At 43.1% G+C, this 23464-nt stretch overlaps 2 protein-coding genes across 3 annotated transcripts in view; one reads left to right on the plus strand and one right to left on the minus strand.

Moving 5' to 3' along the window:
• Positions 1-3039: 3039 nt before the first annotated feature.
• ccdc181 (coiled-coil domain containing 181) lies at positions 3040-7803 on the plus strand. Of its 2 annotated transcripts, none has more exons than XM_031745417.2 (6): positions 3040-3220; positions 4502-4617; positions 4979-5992; positions 6089-6235; positions 6405-6565; positions 6847-7803. In XM_031745417.2, exons 2-6 carry the CDS (start codon positions 4516-4518, stop codon positions 7016-7018), a joined length of 1596 nt encoding a protein of 531 aa, XP_031601277.1. In that variant the 5' UTR covers positions 3040-3220; positions 4502-4515; the 3' UTR covers positions 7019-7803. The 2 variants fall into 2 exon arrangements, with proteins under 2 accessions (XP_031601277.1, XP_031601272.1); XM_031745412.2 differs by having other exon boundaries at positions 3042-3220; positions 6089-6256.
• A 134-nt stretch (positions 7804-7937) lies between these two features.
• The window catches only part of p3h2 (prolyl 3-hydroxylase 2), a 44597-nt gene continuing 29070 nt past the window's right edge, over positions 7938-23464 (minus strand). The window contains exons 2-15 of the mRNA XM_031745400.2: positions 20584-20736; positions 19872-20061; positions 16585-16716; positions 15192-15319; positions 12762-12851; positions 12365-12405; positions 11857-11948; positions 11627-11754; positions 11445-11540; positions 11129-11279; positions 10869-10986; positions 10685-10760; positions 9442-9582; positions 7938-8952 (exon numbers count right to left, since the gene is read on the minus strand). Coding sequence (XP_031601260.1) covers positions 8860-8952; positions 9442-9582; positions 10685-10760; positions 10869-10986; positions 11129-11279; positions 11445-11540; positions 11627-11754; positions 11857-11948; positions 12365-12405; positions 12762-12851; positions 15192-15319; positions 16585-16716; positions 19872-20061; positions 20584-20736 — 1629 coding nt within the window. The 3' untranslated portion in view covers positions 7938-8859. The remainder of the gene's footprint in view (positions 8953-9441; positions 9583-10684; positions 10761-10868; positions 10987-11128; positions 11280-11444; positions 11541-11626; positions 11755-11856; positions 11949-12364; positions 12406-12761; positions 12852-15191; positions 15320-16584; positions 16717-19871; positions 20062-20583; positions 20737-23464) is intronic.

The raw sequence follows: 23464 nt of genomic DNA on the forward strand, positions 1-23464 counted from the left end.
CTTCTAAATTTATTCATAACACTTTGTAAAATACTTTACTGACTTTGCTTAATTAATTATTTATATAGCATTACTCCTCCTTAGTGTGTCATTTATAAATACAGATATATGATGATGACTATGATTATGACTGTGATTATGATTAAAATATAGCCATACATGGTGTAACAGTAACAGAGAGATAAACATATCTGTATTTATGAATGACATACTAAGGAGGAGTAATGATACATAAATGATGAATTAAACACTTACTAATACCTTATTAATACCTTATTAATGCTTAATACTGTGACATTATTTCAAAAGTATATATATCCAGTTGCTAGCTTGATAAAATCGAGCTGTCTTGCTGAAAATAGGTAGAAACTTGTACCCATGTAGTGTGCACTGTTGCTGATTCTAATCATCCACTAGTTTTTTTTTTATTGACTCATACATAAAGAAATAAGAAATGTACTTTTGAAAATGAAACACATCATATTCTGTGTTCGTTTTTATAAAGTCCTGAATCATTCACCAGCATCTGCAGCATTGCTGTACCGGCCACAACACTTCATGCTAAAGGCTTCTTTCAGTTGTTTCATTTTCAGAGAAACATCTTTGCAAAGGTTCCCCCTTTAATCATAAGGCTTATTATAAACAAATGAATACAGTTAAGCCCATAATTATTCATACCCCTGCCAAATATTGACTTAGTTACTTTTGTTCAATAAGCAAGTTCTTTTTTGAGCAGAAATGACACAGGTGTCTCCCCAAAGATAATAAGACAATGTACAAGAGGCATCATTGTGGAAAAAAATATTTCTCAGGTTTTATTTATATTTTAGCAAAAAGTATCATGTCCAGAATTATTCATACCCTTCTCAATAATCAATAGAAAAAAGCCTTTATTGGCTATTACAGCAATCAAACGCTTCCTATAATTGCAGACCAGCTTTTTGCATGTCTCCACAGGCATTTTTGCACATTCATCTTTAGCAATGAGCTCCAAATCTTTCAGGTTGGAGGGTCTTCTTGCCATCACCCTGATCTTTAGCTCCCTCCACAGATTCTCAATTGGATTCAAGTCATGACTCTGGCTAGGCCACTGCAAAACGTTAATGTTGTTGTCTGCTAACCATTTCTTCACCACGTTTGCTGTATGTTTTGGGTCATTGTCGTGCTAAAATGTCCACTGGTTCCCAAGGCCAAGTTTTTCTGCAGACTGCCTGATGTTGTTGTTGAGAATCTTCATGTATTGCTCTTTTTTCATGGTGCTGTTTACTGTGATTAGGTTCCATGGTCCATTGGCTAAAAAAACACCCCCAAAGCATTAGGTTCCCACCACCATGTTTGACAGTGGGGATGGTGTTCTTTGGGTTGAAGGCTTCTCCATTTTTTATGCCAAATGAAGGCAACATCATTGTGACCAAATAATTCAATTTTTGTTTCATCTGATCCTAACACTGAAGACCAGAAACCTTCTTCTTTGTCCAGATGAACATTTGCAAAGGCCAAATGAGCTTTGGCATGCCTTAGAAGTACCTGGAGAAGTGGCGTTTTCCTTGGTCTGCATCTGTGGAACCCAACAGTGTCCGTTGGACTGTCTGCCTTGAGACATTGCCACCAGCAGAGCCCAGATTCACCAGAATGGCCTTGGTGGTGATCCTTGGATTCTTTTTCACCTCTCTCACTATTCTCCTGGCCAGCACAGGTTACAATTTTGGCTTCCGACAACGTCCTCTGAGATTTTCCACAGTGCGGAGCATCTTGTATTTTTTAATAATACTTTGCACTGTAGCCACTGGAACTTGAAAACATTTGGATATGGCCTTGTAGCCCATTCCTCACTTGTGAGCAGCCACAATGCACAGCTGCAGGTCCTCACTGAGTTCCTTTGTCTTAGCCATGAATGTCCACAGACCACCTGCAGAGAGCTGCTGTTTTTCACCTGTTGAGTTGATCAAAACAGCTATTTCCAATTAATCAGGGTAATTAGGATGCTTTAGAACAGCTTTGACTATTTGGAATTGTATGGAACTTTGGATTTTCCCAGAGACTGTGACAGTTTGTAAAGGGTATGAATAATTCTGGACATGATACTTTTTGCTCAAATGTAAATAAAAGCTGAGAAATATTTTTTTTCCACAATGATGCATCTTGTACATCATCTTATTATCTTTTGTGAGACGCCTGTGTCATTTCCAGTCAAAAAATAACTTGCTAGTTGAATAAAAGTAACTTTAAGTCAAAATTTGCCAGGGGTATGAATAATTTTGAGCTTAACTGTATATGCAAAAGTATAACTTCCAAGTTTGTTTTAACTACTTTGGGGTGAGAGTCTAGAGTTACTTACTTTGACTGTATGCTAACCAATTACACTGATGTGTTGTACACATACAGAGATTTATAATCAGAGAGGTGGTTGGAGATAATTGACTTCCTTGTAAATTTTCTATTTTCTCTGACACTTTTTAATCTTTTATCTGTTGCCTGATTTTGTTTTACTTTCCTGCCTTTTTTTTATTCTTTAATAAAACCCAAAATTAGATTAAAAATGTCACGACGTATAAAATGCAAATAAAAACTGAATGCAAAGACTCGCAAATCTCATAAACCCAAGTTTTATTCACAACATAACACAGAAAACATATCAGTGTTTAAACTCTTTGTACTCTGGTTTTATTAGCATTTTACACGTCGTCCTGACATTTTTGGAATTTGTTATTCTCACCGTAGAAAAAGAGGCAATATTCTAAGTGCAGCCTGTCCTGGCTCAAATGTGTGCTTTAGTTTTGTTTAGTCATAAAAATGTGCAAAAATGGAAAGACTCGCACAAAAGGGCCCAGTTTATCTAGATTAGTGCTTTAAATTTAATCGACCTCGCTCAGCCTGGAGGAACAGATAATTAATTAAATTAACTTTACTTTGTTAAATATTTAACGATCTTTTAATACCTCCTGGCTTTTCCCTCATGTTTACACCGTGTTCATGGAGATTTTCTTTTCTTTTTTGTGAATGCGTGTTTAGCGGGTGGCGTGCGCATGCGCATGTGTAAAGCGTGTTGCTGGTCTCTATGACGACGTGTCTATTAAACCTTTTAGTGGCCGTGGAGAGACTTGAAGCAGATTATGTGCACAGGTGTTGCTCCACCGGCTGGCGGGGACTACGCAGGCCAGTTAGATGGTCGGTTTGTTGTTTTACTGAAACAGGAAGACGACGGAAGAAGCTGCTGCTGGTGAGTTTAACGTCACTGTTGTCACATTTTACACTGCTGCTTGTTCGCTTTGAAAGCGATCGATGTAAAGCGTCTGGGTACAAAGTCTGCTCTACAGCCTGCCCTCTGTTCGTTTTTATAAAGCATATAGATTAAAACAAATGAAGTAAAACCTAAAGATGACTCTGTTTCTGTGTGTTTTAAGCTGCCTGGTGGAAGTGAAAGTGGCTGTGACCCAAAGCACACATGCACTGTAGATGTTAGCAAGTGGGGGATATATAAGTATTAAAACCAAAAAGCGAAAAAGAATTGTAGATTTTGACAGCCATGCAATGCTGATCTAATACATGAGATGGCGACAAAGCCCGGAAACAGATTTATACCTAATATTTAAACGAACCCACTTAAAATGGCTTTGATGGAGTTTTTACCATAACATAGCAAATACAGGTGCTCCCAAAACTGTTGTTACTGTTCTTAAAGCACAGGCCCACTGTGAATAACCCTGGTCTGCCTGTACAGGCTGATCTTTGCATTAGTCTTTATACTTAATGTTAGTGGTGCCCAAGTCGTTGGACATCAGCACCATGACATGAAGAGCCATCATTGGCTGGAGGTCATGTGCAAACACTTGGGTAAATAAGGTTATCTGTGCTGATATGTACCTCCTTTGTTTTCTGACCTTTACTGTTATATTTTGGCATAAACTAAACAGCACATATTCCTAGAGGGACATTCAGGTTTCTGTGTGATCACCACAAATAATGCATTTAATGAGGAAGACTATGATTATGCACTTTTTTGTCTCATGTGTTAAGCGGTAGTCAAGAAATCATCCAACCTGTTGGCAGCCTCACTGTGATTAAACGCTCTTTACAAGAGAAACCTGAGAACAATGCACGTTTTATTCTACAAGAAAGATGCTCACCATGTAATCCTAGAGTGAATATATTCTATGTAGTTTCACCAACCTCTGCATAAACCTGGAGGGTGTTGACTGCACTGTGATCTGTACTTATTAGACTTAATAACATGAAATTGTTACTTTTCTCTTGAAGTCAAAGTCACCCTCTCACAGAAAACAGTGAGTAGATCACTGATCATCAATGATTTTAAACCTGAGGTGTTGTTGGGCTGCACAGGTGATCTCCACGGTCTATAGCGATGATCGCATCATCACTGTGCTGTCTCAGGCTTGACCGACTGACATCACTTTCTTTGGGTGCTACAGTCTGAGTGTGTGCAGGGAGAAAAACTTACTTTAATAAGCTTTACATCACATCTTTCTGCCCCCTCTTTCAGTTCGGTGGTAGATCATGAGCCAAACAGTTTGCACAAAGACTCAGGAGGAGTACGAGGACGACTTTGAGAAAGATCTGGACTGGCTGATCAGTGAGGAAGGCCGGAGCGAGGACCAGGTAGGTCTGACATTACATCTCCTGCATCTCGTCTTTCTAATCTTCCTTTCCTTTTTAATGTGCAGTATATATCTGAATGCTGCTCTACTTGCTGCAGACTGAATGAGGTGTGTATACCTGAGCCTGCTCTGTGAAAGTGTGTCAGCGAGCAGTGTTGAGTTACCAGACCTGGCACACCGAGTTTGGATGTGAAACCTATGCTGCTGAAATACAGAGGCATACTTTCACTGTTCCACTGCTGGATGCAATATTGATGAGCAAAATAAAACATATCTTGTATCTGTTGCTCAGTATTGATGTTGCACCTTCATCTACATGCAGACTTAATGCATGCAGAGTACATCTGTCTTATCCCCCACAGGGCTCTGACTATGAGGACATAGAGGCAGACATTGACAAAGAACTGGAGCAGGGTGAGAAACGACAGGGAATGAAAGGAAAGGAGAAAAACTACAAGGAAACAAACCGAGACAACAAAACAGAGCAAGTGGAAGAAGAAGAAGAGAGGTGGCCATCTCCTATGGAGCCACTGGAGTATGACTCAGACAGGGACAGTCCCAGTAAGTCATCACCTACAGCCCCACCTCCTCCAGGGATGGATGATCAAACAGACGAAGAGAAGAAGTATATCCTAGAGAAGATCCAGCAGGCTAACCGGGAGCTGCAGGATCAGGCAGTGCCAGATATGACACGACGCAGGCGGTTGCATTTTAAAGAGACATTGGTGGACCTGGTGGTGCCTCCGCTGCAGTTTGAGAGAGATGGCAGCAGTGATGAAGTAGAGGGGAAAAATGGGAGCAAGGAAAGAGCTGAGGATGCACCGGCAGATACTGAAGTGTCAGGAAAGCTGTCCGAGCTAAAGATTTCACCTCGCAATGAAAGCAGGAGTTCTGAAGGAGGTTCTGGCAGGGCTGGGGAGAGCAGCGAGGGAGGCCAGGGGATGAAGGAGGGCAGAGTCCTTGTGGAGAAGGATGGGAAGTTTGACCTGGTCAGTCTAAAAGAGGTGGAGAGTCAAGCCCTTTTCCCTCCTTTAGCGAACAACTTCAGTGAGAGTTCACGCTCATCACCTCGTGTTCAGGAGCAAAATGTAAACTCTGTTAAGATCCACAGTTCCTCCTCTTCTCCTCGCCTTCGGGCTGCCTCCTCCTCGTTTCCACAGGGAATAGATCACCTTCGGCCCCCCAGACCTCCAGCACAACCAAAGGGCAGGCCTAGCTCAGCCAGCCAGAGCCAGAGAGGCAGCCAGAGGAAAAGCAGCAAGAGGCGGGTGCAGTCTGCCACGGAGACACCCAGCCAGGCCACGTACACCCTGACCCCACAGCAGAAAGAGCAGCTGCAGAAGATCCAGGAGAGGAAGCAGAGGCTGGCCAGAGAGGTAGGAGATGCAGCTAGTTAGGTCATTTCAAAAAAAGGTCTGGCTATGGTTGCTACATTTCTTTACAGTTATTATGTTTTGTTGTTTGCCACTCAGGCAGAACAGAGGAAGCGTGAGGAAGAAGAGCTGAAGAGGCAGGAGAACGAGCTGGCGTTCAAAGCCTGGCTGATGAGGAAGAAAGAGCAGCTTCAGGAGGAGCGAAGGATCCACAGAGCCCAGGAAATCGAGAGAATGAACTGTCAAGTATGGCCACACGGGGGCACAGTAAGCTCATAACACAGTCTCTACATGAGGACCACATTTTCCCCCCAACACTTTTCGTGTCTTAAACTTTGATGCAATACAAAGAAAGTGTCCAGTAAAAGTGACCCGACTGAGGATGGTAATACACTGCTTCTGCGTCCCCCGTTAGAGAGACCCCAACCCGGACCCGGAGGAGGCCTTCAGGTCATGGCTTCAGAGGAAGCAGGAGCAGCAACAGAAGGAGAGGCAGCTGGTGGAGTTCAGGAGGCTGGAGGAGGACAGTGGGTACCTGTTACACAGCCGTGAGGAGTGCGACGAGGCTTTCAAACTGTACGTCTGCTTTTAAACTTCGTAACCTGCAGAAATAAAGTTTTTATATGATGACTTCCTGTCACCACTTGTTTCTGCTCTAAGGTGAAGTTAAAGTTTTACAGGCTGAATTTTGGTTTATTGATTTAAATCCTGTCAGGAGTAAAGTTACATTTAGACAATATTAATAATAAAAAAGCAGCTAATGATGCAGCCCTCATCTGACTGAATAGGGCAAATATTCTGAAAACGTGCTGGAAGTATCTATCAGCTGACTGACAGATACCTTTTTCCTCCCTCAGGTGGCTGAAGCGAAAGCGGGCGGAGAAGCGAGCGGAGCAGCAGGCGGCCCGAGAGCACTCCCGCAGGCTGGTGTTAGAGGAGCGGCGTGCACGGCGCATGAGGGACTTGATGTGCACCACCAGTGAAAGCAAACCGTTCAGAGTCACTGAGCAGCTGGCCTACCGCTTCTGAGCCGAGCCAACCCGGCACACCCACCAAAGCCACATGTTACCTCTCGTCAGGGTCCCCACAAACTCAAACTAAGGACTCGGGCGGCGCGTTACAGTAAGCAGGTATAAACTCCCAAGTTTGTTAAACACGAGGTGACGGAAATCCATTTGTTCCAGAAAGATGGTTAAGTTAAACTCTGACTCCCCCGACTCAGCCAGCTGACTGACACCGTTTCATTTCCTTACTGATATGGTTAATATCAAAGTGGTTAGCAGAATGCGTTAATATGCACATGAAATCCCAGGCAGATGTTAGTTCAGTGGTGTATTCAACACGAGTGCTTTTAGAATCAACCAGCCTTGGATCATGGATGTGATCAGCAGACACTGTAGATTTATTAACAACTCAAAACCTGTTGGCTACATGTTTGTAACATGCTGACTCTGCGGTCAGTCAGGCAGCCGTCTGCTAAATATTTAAATGACACTTTTCTGTCCACCTGTTTTCATTTTTACGATGAATATCACTCAGTCCACTGGATGTACGGGTGGATGGATGATGGGTGGATGGATTTATTGACCCTGATTTCTGTAGCAGGGCCCTGGTGGAGTTTCTTGTTCATCATTTTTGAGCTCGAGTACATTTATAAAGTATAGCACAGTGACCTCGCCTCTGTAAATAACTGAATAACATTAAATACAGCTGTGGCATGGTTTGAGTAAATGCTTGCACAAGTTTTGAGTATGGGCGGAGCTCCTGACAAAGCGCTGTGATGTAATCCTGAATAAAAATGACCTTTTTCTTATCGTCTGTCTTTTTTCTGAGAGTTTGGTTACATAATAAGGATGCATGCAAACTTCATAAATTATTATACAATGTTTTCTAATAAACCGTATTCTTAGTTGCAATACGCAACACATGAAACAATATGGACACAAAACACATGAAATATTTTTAATTTATAGGCATGTACACATACATGTGTTCTTCAGCATTTCAGAATTAAACAATAAAACATTTTGAACCCATGTTTAAAAGCCAAGTTACTCTTATTTATTTTTCTTCTCCACCTGATCTACAGTGCACGACTCGACCGTTCTCGACCAACCACACAAAGTAATAAAAGCCCGTTATTCAACGCGTATTCCTTGAAACAGGAATAATTGGCATCTTTTATGAAAAAAAGTTTCTTATATTAAATGTCGGCAGCAGCTGTCATTACAAGACGAACACAATAAAAAACCAAACACACTCTGCCCTCGTGTCAGTGAGCATCTTAGGCAGTGTCGTGCAGAGTGATTTATTACAACTAATGAACTAAACTGACTAAAGTTTCCTGTTTCACTTAAATATTCAACAAAACACTAATTATTCAGATGAGTCTCATTTTAGACTCTGAGAAAAAAAAAACAGTGCACCGTGCATTTAAAAATATATTACAGGCATAGAAAATAATAAAAAGGGATAATGTGCTTAATATCATACTTGCCCGTACCATTTGTGAAGACACAAGTTAATATATGAACATACAGTGAAAATGAAATATTGGTGTTTAAGTCTGTTGCCCAGACACGACCCAAAGCAGTGAAACTTCACAGTGAGATTACAGATACAAGCTGACCACAGTCTGTCACTCCAAACACACGCAGGCTGTGATTGGATCAAACGACCAAGAATCAAAATGTAAACTCAAGTTTGAATAAGAAGCAGGAGGAAAAAAATCAAAATAACACAAAACAACATTAACTTTGCACTTCCAAAACAGTACAAAAATAGAAACGTTCTGATCCAGAGGTCATTCAATAAATAGTGAAAACATATACAAGTGATTGATTAAAGAAGGTGGCGCCATTGTGACGTTTCTACAACTCATCTTTGGGGTTGATGTTGAGACCTTGACCGAACACGTGCTGCGTGTCCAGGGCCTGGACCACCTCGTCCGCCTGCAGTCGCTCCTGTAGCAGAAAACAGTTTGTCCAACACATTTATTAAATAGCAGAAATTCAGTGGGAGTTTTTTGTTTTTTGTACATTTTTGGTTCAAACGTTCTTCCTTTCCAAACAGTCCCAGTGATTTCTACCAGTATAACCAGTATCACACAGAGGATTATTTTTCACAATATGTTGTTCTACTATTGAGACTTTAATACAGCGGCATGTATTTAAGCACACAGTGATCACTGGTTGCCACATATCGACAGAACACCTGAACGTTTTCTTGACAGAACAACAACAAAGTGCACGAAACAAAGCAGGTGTCGAGTACACGGCACCGAATACTCTGCCAGCGCCCTCCGTTAAAAACTAAGGTCGTTTTTTTCCTACCAACTGAGTAACAATGTGACACTGTTACAATGTAACCAGTTAACTTTTCTCAGTTTATTCTGCAAAGACGATACAACAGAGACTCCAACAGCAGATGTAGAAAGAGAAGCTATGTTTTACCAGTTCTCTGTAGAGTGGGTTCAGGGTGAACCAGAGAGCCACAGCACACCTCTGCCCACTCGTAACAGCCTTCACGCCATGTGGATTTTCCCCTCCTGATGAGAAACCTACCATTCTGCCACACTTTGGTTTCACTGATGCCTGAAGGGGACGACAGAAGGACAGACGTGAGGCTACGATGATCTTATGATGCGAGCACAAAGCTGAAGATGAACCGTGACATACTTAAAAATCATCAACTTCACATATTTTTAGGATTGTTTAATAAATGTTAAAAGGGATGGGGTCGTCATTTCAGAACTGAAATTTAAAATGAAACAAAGTGTCATTTTGGTCACTGTACAATAATACTGTGCAAAAGTCTTGATCCAGCCCTCATTTCTTTATACATTGCTAGGGAAATCTTTATTGTTAGGTCTCCTGGCTTCTTGGAGGACATTTAAAGAGTTTCTTTGGATGCTGCCTTTTCCAGATGGTATTTGATGGTGGCTTAAAGACCTTTAACCTCGCTGGCTGCGATGCAGCCCCATACCATGACCGAGCGTCCTCCCACTGTGCTTTTACAGAAGGCTGTAGACACTCACTGACCTCCCCCCACGGACCAACACTGGATTTTAGTCTTGGTCTTGATTAATTTGGCCGACCTCAGCCTTTTCTTCCAGTTTCCGTAAGAATGGCTTCTTGACAGCCACGCTTCCAATGAGGCCATTTCTAATAAGGATTCAATCAACTGTAGACGGATCGACTGAAGGGAAAATTCACAAATAAAAATCCAGCAGCGACCTAACATAGGACACATTTGCCAGTCACATGACTTTCTGAAACTGTTCGTGAGTTTCTGGGTTTCCAACGGTCCAGTTCCTCAGATTTTTTAGGGTCACACTGCACACCATGCTGAGATATTCCAGCCGACTCTTTGTGAAACACCTTCTTGGTGCAAAAATACTTGTGCTTCTCAGACTATGTTACCTTTGACAGTTTTTGTAGATTCAGCTGAAGAAAGGGCAAAAAATGTGTCCTTTGGCTGGTTTCAATTTAAAAAGAGTTCCTTGCCAGGTTGTTATAGACACAGTGAGGTGCCTCTTTAAATGGCTTAAACAAAAAACATTCCTGTGAAAACTAGTGACAAAGCAGCCTGAAGAACTACTGCTCACGAATATTTGACAAGAAATTACAAGAAAGCCTGTTTGGAAGCAAAATAAATAAAAGCTATGAAATCATCTTTGCTGGGCAAACTTCTCACCGTGACCGTTTTGGCATCCATTTCTGTAAATATGAACTCCCCTCCTTCAAAGTCCCCATTTAGATATAACAGTGCACTGAAACAAAGAAGGACATTAAAGCACATTAAAGCAGGAACATCTGCACGTCTCACAGTATAAAACAAACCTCACAAACACTTTTGTCTGGAGACATAAACCTCGTACCTGTAGTCTCTGTTTGTGTAAGCTGGAGGTTCCTTCCAGCACTCATTGGCATCAGGGTCCAACAAGCAGTTGTCAGCATGGATGGGATGGCTCAGGTCATTCCTGTGATCTTGCTGACCTAAGGGAAAAACAACGACACTGCTTTTCGTGTGACGGTAAACACAACAACCATCCACCTTCCTGGATATTTGAACTCATCGGGGTGAAAGGCAGCATTTTATTTCCTTTACTAAATACTGTTTATGGCCTCAGCTGAAGACCTTTGATGGCTGTCCGGCACACCAGGTGTGTGTAGGAGAAGTGCAACGTGGAGTTTAGAACGAAATACGACTCGATGATTCGTCTCGCCCGCTCGCTGGTTTCGTAGAAGAGGCGAGCACTTCTCATTGGCACTCTGCCCTCAAAGCCGTGCTGGGAGGAGAGATGGAAAGGGATTTTAAACGCCATCAAAGTGGAGGTAAGCTAACAGTCCTGGTCAGTCTGTGGGATTTTTAGTTTACAGTTTATGAAGCTTGTCGTAACATTCATAACCAGACTGGAAATTAGAGACTTGTTTGTTTAGTGACCAGTGTTTACCTGCAGGGTTTTAAGCACACTGGCTCCTTCAAACCTCTCATTGGGAGTGTGAGGGGACATCCTCCCTTTGTAACCGTCTCCTGCCATCGTGACAGTCTTTAAGACAAGAATACAAAAACCACTTTATACAGTTTCACACACTGAGACAGAAACCAATGCACGATTTGTAAAACTGTCCTTACATGTGCCAGCTGTCTGAGCTCTGCACACTCTTCCTCAGATATAACATGATCCAGCAGCACCCGCTGGGTCCCGTTCAAAGCCGCCGAGTTCTGCACCAGCTGCACGCCCTCGTACAGCAAGGGGCCACCTGCACAGATCACAGCACAGCATTGGAAGAATGCAGCCAGTGGTGGTCTTCATCCTTTTAACTCCTCATTCTGCTTCGTCTCTGTTAGCAGCAAAATTTTACCTTCCTTGAGACTCTGCAGAGACGTGACGGTGACATTTTTCTTATGCGAGATGGGAACATACTCCATCCAGCCATCGGTGCCTGAGGGAATGCTGGATGTGGAGAGAATCTGGTGTGAAGATACCCACTCAGGAACAGCAGTGACATACAGAATGAACATTTTCTGACTTTAACACATACAGGATCAAATTTGCATGAAGCTAACAACACAAATACTGGAACTGTGTTTTTGCTTCGTAGACATCTCCACCTGCTCTCAGCCTGGAGCTAGAGGTGTGCCGTTTGAAGGTTTGACAGATTTAAAAACGTCCGTCTATTAAGCTGAGCGAGCGTGGCGAGGGTGAACCAGCACATGACTTTAATCTAGAAACTTTGGATTTGTTACTAAAAGCGTGCTACTTAAAAACTGAAAGGCAGCCTTTCCATTACCACACACTTTTGGCAATATAAACAAAAGGATGAATACACAGCCTACAACCGTACACATCATTTGTTTTAAGTGTTTCACCTGTGTGAGTCATCTCTTCCACCTGTGCTCCTCCAGTAGTTCTGAAAAAAAAGGGAAACCTGTAAATTTGACATTTTTAGCTGCATGTATTGTTACATGTGGCGGCACGGCCAGCAGATGGCGCTGTCAGCTGAGCAGATAGAAGTGCAGCGGCCATGCCAGGCACCTGTTACCCCTGCTTTGAATGAGCCAGCAGCAGCAGGGGCGCATTAAGGCTGTTACACACCCTGCAGGAGATCTGCTCTGCATCACAAACATACGGACTCACTTACCAACAACTGCTCGTTAAATTACAAACTAAATCTCCTTTCATTTTGGGGGGAAAAACAAAATTAAAGAACGTCGGTTTGTTATTAAGCGCTCAAAGGCTGCTCCGGGGTTTTATAGCATAACTTACCCCTTCTGTGAATTCTGCACCCATGATTTTGCTGCCAATCAGAAGGAGCTCTAGTTCCTGTTTGTGCCGCCTCAGGTACCACGCAGCTTTCTGTTGAACAAAAAAGGTGGATGATTTATGGTGAACAGAGTAAAGGAAAATGTCATTTGCATTGTTTTTCTGCAGATTATGAAACGCTGCTCTCTGAGATGCTCTGTTAAAACCCTGTTATCGAGTCACATGTTAACTACGAAGAAAATTAGTTGCAAATTGTTTCTGTTTTAGTGCCGCTTACTTTTCCAACCCTCGACTCCTGAGACATAACAATGACATCAAATTTAAAATGAGCCAACATTTAGCAGCAAACAGTAAAATGTCTCACTTTAAACATTTGATTTATTTCTACGTTATATTATAAATAAAATCTGGGGTTGTGAGATTTGCATTCTGTTTTACACAAATGTGTAAACCACGACAACATAGGAAAGAAATGAGAAAACGGGAAAGACAGCTCGGTTTTATTTTGTTCTCTCGTGCAGAAAACGCCTTCAGACAAAATTATTCAGACTTTAATGCGAGTCCTAGATAACTCAGAGGTCTGTCCATAATGTCTCCAAGCTCTAAAAGTCACAGGGTATTCCTCTTGTCCGTATAAAGGAAATGAGAACGAGACTGTGTTTCCTTTGGCTCTCTGCGCTTCAGTGCCAGGGCTAATGGTTTGTGATGAACTCTCCTCATTTTCTCAGAGGGAAACTTTCCCTCCTCAGGGCAAAAACAGAATAATACTGCAGTAACGCAGAGAGCTGCTCTGCATTGAGGTGGACTGTGTAAAACCTAAAGCTCCCACAGTGTCCCACACACTTCTGTGGGCCAGACTCGTTAGCGGGGAGGCGGTCGGACGTGGCACGGGATCCAGGACTCTGTAAATGAACTCTTCCAGTCAAAAGAGGGAGAGGACGCAGAAGGAGGGAGTCTGCGGCCCAGTGACTTTTCTGTAAACTGATGGGGATGGAAAGGCTTAGACAATATGCAGGCTATGAGTGAAAAGTTTGACTTTCAGTCTCACACACACGCACGCACACACTCATTAGAGACAGTGTGTGTGTGTGTGTGTGTGTGTGTGTGTGTGTGTGTGTGTGTGTGTGTGTGTGTGTGTGTGTGTGTAACAGGCTTTAGGAGAAAAGCTGTTTCCTTGGAGCTGAACTGAGGCAGCGTTTGACTTTTAAAGCAGCTGATCAGAGTTTAGGAAGAACAAACGCTCAGCGCACAAGTAGCTGATGAGCAGCAGTCAGCCTCTGCAGATTTAATTTTCACTAGCGTCGCGTGCAGACATTTAGCCTTTAGTCACTCAGAATAACAATAAAAAAGACGGCAGGGGGAAAAATATGTCACCGTAAACATTGGATAGAGTCGATAGAGTGAAATGTGCCGAGTGCTGCCAGCTGGATAGAAAACGTACACAAGTGAAAAGCAAACTTGAAGCGGCAGCAGCTGCCAAGTGGCAAGTAGCTGCTTCATCCAAGACATACAGCAGGAGGGCTGTTTTCCGTAAATCCACACTTTTCCTCTCCAGTCCTGGACGTCTCACGCCAACACTCCTGTTACATTACTGCACATCCATCTCAAGTGGAATCTTTAGCCTTTATTTAATCTCTCATTACTGTTTCTTTGAAGCAGTTGCCAGTTACCTCAGCCTCATTCCTCTGAGTGCAAAAAGGTGTTTGAAAGCATTTAAACATTGTTCTCATAACCTAAAAGAAACCGTAGAGAGCCCCAGAGCGCCTCGATTAACCTGATTACACCGTCCAGCTTCAAGGTCATCTTCAACGGGCCAACCAATCAAAGTAGATCTTTGAAAAGAGGAAAAAGAACGAGCAGAGTCTGCAGCTTCTGTGTGACGTCTGCAGATAATTAACAAATACCGGCGGCGATCAGTGCTGCCCCTCGGCCTCCTAGTGATGCACATATGGTATGAATTTCAAAATCCTACGTCACCTTGTTCCCAAGTTATCGCATTCACAAGATTTTCAGAAAATGTCACCTCTGACCTCTAACCTTGAGGTCAGAGGTCATTGAGACTCGAACTTGTCCGAGGTTTTTAGTAGAAACATCTATGACATCAGTTTGTGTCCACGCCGCCCGCCTTCCAGTCGCTTCAGTGAAATCTTCTCAAATGAATCGTTGGTGTTTTATTTGCATTTTTAATTTCATCGGTAAAACTTCCATCTTCACATACAAACTCAAACAGAGGCCAAAATAAATGATCACAGCTCTGTCATGCACCAGCCTGCATATTCGAGCAGTAACATAGCCGGGCACAGACACTGTAAACACACATCAACACATTGCTCTTCTTATTAAGTTTAATTTAAAGGCCCATTCACTAAATTCATTCATCGGCTGAAACGCTGTTTTCTGCTGTCTTCACGTCCAAACACATCAGCTCCTTACCTCTCGTGGCTCAGCATCATGTCCCAGCTCCTCTCTGTAGTAATCGGCGTTTTCCTCCATGAACTCCTCTCCCTTGTGGAACAAAAGGTAGGTGAGAGCGCACTGCAGCGCCTCCTCCAGCCTGCCCGCTGCAGAGAGACACACAAAGCAAAGGAAGGAGTTTTATCTTGTAGTTTCCACAGAGTAGACTGTAACTTACATGTCACACATGTGCAAAGCATGTAAAGAGTGTTTTGTGAAAGGACTGTGGAGTATGTGAGTGACACACACACACACACACACACACACACACACACACACACACACACACACACACACACACACACACACACACACACACACACACACACACACACACACACACACACACACACACACACACACACACACACACACACACACACACACACACACACACACACACACAGGGTTGCTACAACAGAAGGAGAGCAGCGGCCGTCTCCCGTCACCGAACGCTTCCTGAAACATCTGTGAGCACAAACGCACTCCTGACGAGAGGCTGAAGGTTAACCAAAGATCTCCCCCCAGACGTCGGTCAGAGTGTGGAGATTTGAGCTTCAGCAGAGAGAAAATGCCACTGATGTTTTTAGGAAACATAAGCTGCAAAGGTATGAGTAATGGTGGTGCTGAGGAGTGAAACAGGAGGAGGCCCCAGTGTAACAGGGAGCGACATTACTGCCTCACAGGCAACAAGCAGCTACCTTAAATTTCCAACCTTTACGCAACAGGATGTTTGCACGAGTGCTCCGCGGATAAGCGACCACTTTTTCTCAGGAAAACAATTATGGCAACAAAACAATGTCGGACAAAAGTTCAAACTTTTTAAGTCTGATTAGAAAAAATAGTTTTGTCTTTTTGTAACTGAGTCATTTCCATCATCATCACACAGACCCACACTTCAGGCTGTCGGGAATGTGCTCAGACCCACTGATCCGTCATTCCTTATTGGAGCCACATGTTTACAGGGCACCACGTATAATCAGTGATGTCACAACTCGTCAGCGCACCATCTTTTCCCGTCTACGCTTTGTTGCCGTGCCAACACTTCTGTGTTGAACTCTTCACTCCCCCGTTTAGATGTTTTCACACTCGCGTTCTCCACACAGCGCCAGCATCAGATTCAGCCACGCTATTAATGCTCGTGATACAAGGTGAGACTCGACCGGGCGTGCTACGCTGCCGATCCACTTTGTGGTCGTGGGGCCTTCGTGTACACACATGTATGCGCTTGTGTGGGCGTTGGATTCATGGGTGTATCCATGATCCTTCTTCTTTGTTCATAATTGTGCAGTCAGACTGAGCTTCACACAGCCACAGATAATGTCTGAAAGTATTGTGCAGTCACCATTTTTTACACTAAAGAAAAACCTACCTTTGAAGTAGGCAAACTGAAGGTAGTCGTAGTGTAGAGGCAGGTAGTTCTCCATAGGTGAGAGGCGACCAGGTCGAGTAGCGAGGTCTCTGACACACTCGTGCTCACAGTGCAGCACCTGAGTGAAGTGATCTGCAAACAAAGAAAGGAAAAAATCTTAGAGCTGGTGTTTGATTTGGAGAAAGTATACAAATCACAACAACTGTATTAAAATCACAGTCATCAACTCAAATACTTGGTTCTAATTAAACAGAAATTTCTATGAACTTGTAAGAACTGTGTAGAACATGAATCAGTCTGTGTCAGGTCCTGAATCTGAAATTTCCACTGAAGTCACGGGTCAGAGGTGAGTGGAACCAAGATCGAGGCCATTTGTTTTTGAAGTTTGCAAAGACTGCTACATTTTGACAATGGTAGTTCACTCTTTGCAACATAGTAACGCTTTTGAAAGATTTTTCAGGACTTCTGCTTGTGCTTGGTTTATTTTTAGTATGTTTTTTGCAATTGCTGTTTGTTCTGGGAAAGATATTGCAGACTGGGTGCAGTATAATGCATTTCTTGCATTTCTCATGGGTTCTGATGGGGTCTTTCTTAAAATTACTGGTCCCAGTTACAAAGGCGCTTGTGGACTCAAATGAAATGAAACTCACGACACACCCGGCAGAACATGATGTTATTTAGCTCGTCATATTCCAGCCACAGAAATTCTTTTGTCCATGAAACCAAAAAAGCTGAGCTTTCTTTTTGCCTCATAGTCTGATTTGTCATAACTTTTCCGTTTTGTGGTCGGCTTTTATTTGGCTGTCCCTTCTTCACCCTGACCTGTCTTATTTGGCTCAGCAGAGCTAAAATATATATCCTGCTGCTTTTACACAGGTACTTACATAACGGTCAGCGATTCTCTGCGCAATCAACCTCTCACATGTTTAAGCTTGCTGTGGGAGATTTCACTTGTCACGTTTGAATAGTAAGCTAATGAGTGATAAGACGACGTCAGAGGAATCGGTGCGCAATTAATCGTCACTCACCAATCAGTGCTGCCGCTCTCTACACACCGTTCACGGGATCGCAAAGTGAAAGCAAAAAACAAGCGCAAATTCAAACGCGATTTCAATGTGTCATCGATGCCAATGACATAATTACTCAGCTACATTTGTGAAAGAATGCAAAAGCATTGACATATCTTTCCTTCCTCTGATAGCCCGACGGGCAGGGCTGAGATAGATTTTGGTAGCCCGACTGGAAAGATCGCTAGCCCCGGGACGTCGGGCTAGCGATTTTGCGAGCCCTGACACTCCATCATATACACTTAACAAATAAGGACACTTTATGTTATAGTTACTGAACTTATCCAGATGGTATGAGACCAGCTCTGGGGTAGAGAGATCTGTGATTTACGCACATTAAAGGCTGACGTTCAGCTGGTCTAATGGAAAAGAGCGAGAGCTAATCTCAGGGCAGATACTTCATCAAAACACTGACGAATCCCAGTAAAGTCTAAAACACAGAACATCTGAGAACTTTACGAGTCCAAATTTGGATAAAAATGTTGATAAATAAATGAAAAAGGTTCTCCCAGTTTTCCAGTCTTGGCAGATGTTTTTAGAATGAAACATTTATGGAAATTTAAAAAACAAAAAACAAGGCTCAACATATGATTTCCTCATGTGCATCCCTGAGAGGAGAGCCAGCAGAGCCCGATGAGCGTGCTTTATGAGGACGTGTGCTCATCGTTTATGTGCATGAATACTGAGGTGGTGTCTGAGCAGCTGCAGCAGCGCTTTCCTGACTCTCTGTTTTAGGAGTCTCGCAGGAGCAAAGGTCTGATCTGATTTGACTTTCTGGGTCAGTGAACTGAACGTTCAGCAGGAGACAGGAGAACATAATCCTTTAAAACTCCCGTATACGCGAGTCATGTTGCGCGATCGCAGCCTGTGCCGTGGCAGCGCTGTGGAAAATAAAACTCCAACTGTAAGTAAAACAAAGCCTGGCCAAAACTAATCAGCGTTTATACATCCTGGATACGACTAACCTGCAGCTACTGCTAAAACTCGCCTCAGCTTCCACAGACAAAGATCTGACTCTTACAGTAATAATAATAATAATAATGATAATAATAATAATGATAATAATAATAATAATAATAATAACACCCCTGCCCAAAGTCCCAGTGTAACATGATAATACTAAAATTATAATTGTGATCTGGTAGAAGAGATTTTACACGCCTGGTTCTACACAACAAGATCATTAAGGTCTACAGGAACAAAACAAACTGACAGCACGTTATGTGAAGTGTGAGATAAGTGCTTGTTATTTATCCAGCTCATTAAAACTGTTTGAATAATATTTTGTGATGAAACTATGCGGTTAACCTTCTCGCCAGCTGTCAGTGTGATGGACGCCAGTCTGCCAGTAACCTTTGGAGTTGAACTGAGAGACGCAATTAGGAAGATAAAGTTGTGTAAATTACACTAACTTTCATTTTTGTGGTTAAAACCCCCCAAAACTGTCGACGTGAAAAAAAACAAACAACAACACTGAACCGTTTAAAAAAAAAAAATCTTACCTCGTGTTGTGTTCAGGTACAAGAAGAAAAGCTCCTAAAAGTCAGCTTCACAACACTTTTTCCTTTAATCTGTCACACCTCTTGTCTCAGCTACAGAAACCTGCATGTTCTGACTGAATAAAAACCAAAACACATCCAATAATTCCCTGTGTGTCACTACAATTTTAGTTAATGAGCCCAGGCATGTAGTAACTAATGTTCCTTTAAGCAAACACGCCAAGAACAACAACTTAAATTGCAGCAGTGGAATGAGGCGACGGGAGAGAGGGAGCTGGCCTGGGTTCAGGCCGTTTCTGCCAAAGATGGTTATGAAGCATGTCGACTGAATCCCAGAGCTGACCGCACAGCTCTGCTAATAATTCTGAACAGAATCAAATAAACTGGAATTTATTGGGACTCGTACTCTTAAAAAAAACATGCAGCTCAAACTCAACTCTGACTGGTGCAGACAGACGTGCCATGGCTTTTGACTTCACGCGGGACACATGAAAGAAGACCTGTGACCTCAGGTCTGGATGTCAACTGCTTTCTGTCCAAGAAAATGTCCCAAAGTCTTTAAAAAAATATTTGTAAGATTTGTTTTGGGGCATTTTTTGCATTTATAGGATGGTGTAGCAGTGAAAAGCAGGAGAGCAGGGGAAGACGCCCAGCAAAGGTCACAGGGCAGACTGGAACCCAGACGCCTCCTCGACAGAGCACCTCGAGACTGGTTTCTTACCTGATACGACTTCATAGAGGCTGTAGCGGTATCGGAGGTGATCTTGGCCCTCAAACTTCTGCGGGCCTTGGCACAACGCCCGACAGTCCACATCTGCCCTGTAGTATTTCACCAACGCCTCCTCAAAGAGAGCGATCGCTCCTTCGTACTCGCCTTTATCGTACAACTGCACTGCGGCTGTGAAGGAGCGCTGCGACAGGAGGCGATAATCAAGACAAAAATGATTTCAGCCATGCAGTCACAGACCAATACGATTCCCATGATGATGACAGCTGTGAATAAATAGATCTGATGTCTAAACTAATCCTCTGGTGAATGTCACGCTCTGCCGCCGAGGAAGGGCGGGGCAGCAAATGCTTCAGCAAAAACACTTTGGACTAAGTTAAGTTTTAAGTTAAAACTTTGAACTGAGGCACAAGTTTCACTTAGTGAGACACTCCGTGGCAGCTTCACCACAGCTGCCACTGACATGTTTCCAATCATTAAACTGTAAGGACCATTAACACAAAGCCCCTTCAAACAGGAAGCGCTGTTTTCCATGGTTGCCATTTCCAATTTTTGGGAAGAAGCAAAGTAGGAAAAAGCTCAGGGAGAAATGGTTTTTGTAAGTATTAAATTCAGTACATGTGGTTTATGAAGATGCATCAGGACATGTGTGGCATGAAACCCAAATAAACTGAAATGTCTGACTGATTAAGGTTTTGTGCCTTGCCTGGTGAGGCCGGGCTTCTCGGTCCACAAAGTGGGTTTCCTCGACGCCCTGCAGGTTTTTGTACTGCTCCAGGTCCCGGCCCATCTCCACATGCTCTGGATTGGCCTGGAAGTAGGTGTGAGCCGCCTCTGCAGCCTTGTCAGGCCGCTGCAACTGGAAATAAAAGGAGCATAGACAGAAAGAATAAGGGGTTATTGAAATAATCGTGTCAGCAGAATTAAGAACTGTGGCTGACCCAGAAATGGGATAAAGTTTGAGGTGTGACGGGCATTTTTGGAGCAAACTACAGCAGAATTCAGAAAATAAAAGCTTTTTATCTTCATGTTTGCAGCATAAAACAGACGGACAGCTCTCTGCGATCCATAAGCTGACGTGAAGTACCTGGAAAAGAATCTGCCGCCGTTCTTCTGAAGCATCTGCCCAAAGAAACAGATTACTTTCCTAAAATTTCTGGCATGCAATTTTTGAACTCACTTGAAATAAGTAATATATCTACATTTGTTTCATTAAGCCAGAGAAGAACTCACTAAGCAGATTTAGTAGCCCACACTGTCTCCATCCACATCCTGTCAATAAATAGAGCTGTCAGTGTTACAGCTGCTGGATAACTTCTTTGCACCCAGTGAACTCTGTGGATTTTCTAAGTAATATAACGAAATAATCATTTGTACCTTGTAGTATTACAGTGTTTCTTCCTCACTTACACTCAAATGCATCCAAGGTGCTCGTCTGCCATAAAGGAGCAACACGTGCATGTGCAGGAGTTGGAGGCTGAAACAACAACGCTGCACTAAAAACCTGAACAACTGCTGCCCATAAAACCAAACAACGAGAGGTTTAAAAATTCAATGAAACGAACATTTGGGCGTGACCACTGACGCTTTTTACACACCTCTGGTTCTCCATCGCCTGCTGAAGTTCGAACCAAACACAAAATAGGGAAGAGAGGGGACTTTATTGCCTGACAGGCTGATATGAGCATTTCAGAACAACAATCAAGCTGGTAGGAAGGAAACTTTATCTCAAATAACAAACTGTTACAACCAACGAATATAGAAGAGCATCTGTGAACACACACCACATTGAATCTTGAAGCAGCCACAGAGCCCACCGAGTGCTGAGCCTGTCAGCCAACAACAGGAAACTGAGGCACAGTACGATTGTCGCCCGGTCTGCTGGCTCTGGGTGGGGTGAGAATTTCATGTAAATGATGTGAAAGCTTGGATCCATCCAGCCTCGTATCAGCAACTCATGATGCTGGTGGTGTAATGATTGGGGGGATTGAACACTTTGGGCCCCTCAGTACTAAGTTAGCACTTGGTTACTGTTACAAACCAAGTCCATCCCTCTATGACCGTCTGGCTGGTTGAATAACGCTGGGCTCCGTATATATTAAGCTGCTTTCTTTAGATGTAACTTTTACAAAACACCACTGCTGGCTTCGGCCTGAACCGAACAGAAACAAACCACAGAAAAGAAACGGATCAGGGGGAAGATTAAGGATATCTTGAGCAATTTGAATTCCAACGTTTGCCTTTTTCATCTCTAAAACGACCCACACCGGTTTGTAAGAAGTCGGCTATCAGGACGTGCCTGGTGCCATTCAGATTAGATAGTCATCGTGTTCAAGCCTCAACACGGACACATTTCTCTCTGCAGCCAACTCTGTATACAGTCAACAACACAAACGGGCTCTAAACAACAGCCTGCATTGGATTTGGCTCATTGGATGTCACCAGGGACTGTGTTTTAACTCAAACATGATAAGTGCCTGCAGGTTTTAATCTGCCGTCCTGTTGGATGGCTATAAACACGTTAACCAACAAAGCCAAAACTGAGCGATAAAGGGCTTCAAAATTCAAATGAAGTGCTCGACAGTGACTGAACTGTAGACAGAAGCAGCCGAGTAGAGAGCCGAGAGGATGACAGAACGATTACGAGAGAATGAAACACAGAAACAGAAAGGTGAAAGTTGACAAGGTTGGAGACGATGTTGGCTGCGTATCCCCTGGAACGGCACACTCAGCAGCAGAGCCATCTGACGCTGATTGTCTCAATCCATCATGTCGCCAACAGGTGCAAACTTAAAGCAGACCCCAGCGTTTCACGACCTAACCTCTCTCCAGTCGAGTATGTCGGACTGACCCGGCTGCCAAAAACAGAACTCCACACACGCCAACCCCTCGTTTCGCTACCAGGTACCGATTCCTGTTTGCTAGTAAAAAGGCATTTGTTACAGTAAAGGTCTCGTTCTGTACTCCTTTGTTCTTTGTTAGATAAAGTTTGGGAATTTCCACATGTATGCACGGACATCCTTTTCTGCAGGGACCTTAATGCACAAACTCACATGCTGCAGATAGAAAAACAGAAGTCTATGTTTTCTGTGGGGGATAAAATCTTCCAAGAACTGTACATCATGAAAGCTGGAGTGACCTGCTCTGATGGAAGAAGCAGAACCACAAACAATGAATTTCTTTTTGAAGAATTCCCCCCCCGTCTGTCTGACAGCAGCCTGAGAGGAAAAGGCCAGCTGGACATGCTGGGTTAGTCCTGAGAGTGAGGCGGCATTCCTGGACTGAAGACACGAAGACAGCTATGATAAGACCAAGGTGTCTTCAGCACGTTCCTGATGAAATTCATCCGAGGCTTAAGATAAGAAATAAGATCAGATGGTTGATAAGTGATGAGAACGTGTGTTCTGAAGATCACGATCAGCTTCTTATTTTAAAAAAGCATCGATGTTCTTTGTGGCATGAGTTTGGCTTCCAGCCCACTCCTGGTGAAAACACTAGTAACTCTATTTTAACTCAGTGTAACATAAAAGGTTTAAAAGCCTTTGAAAACCACGCAGGAAGAAGCGGAAACATCAAATTTACACAAC

Source organism: Oreochromis aureus, linkage group 23 (genome assembly GCF_013358895.1).
Source record: "Oreochromis aureus strain Israel breed Guangdong linkage group 23, ZZ_aureus, whole genome shotgun sequence".
Taxonomy (NCBI): Eukaryota; Metazoa; Chordata; class Actinopteri; order Cichliformes; family Cichlidae; genus Oreochromis; species Oreochromis aureus.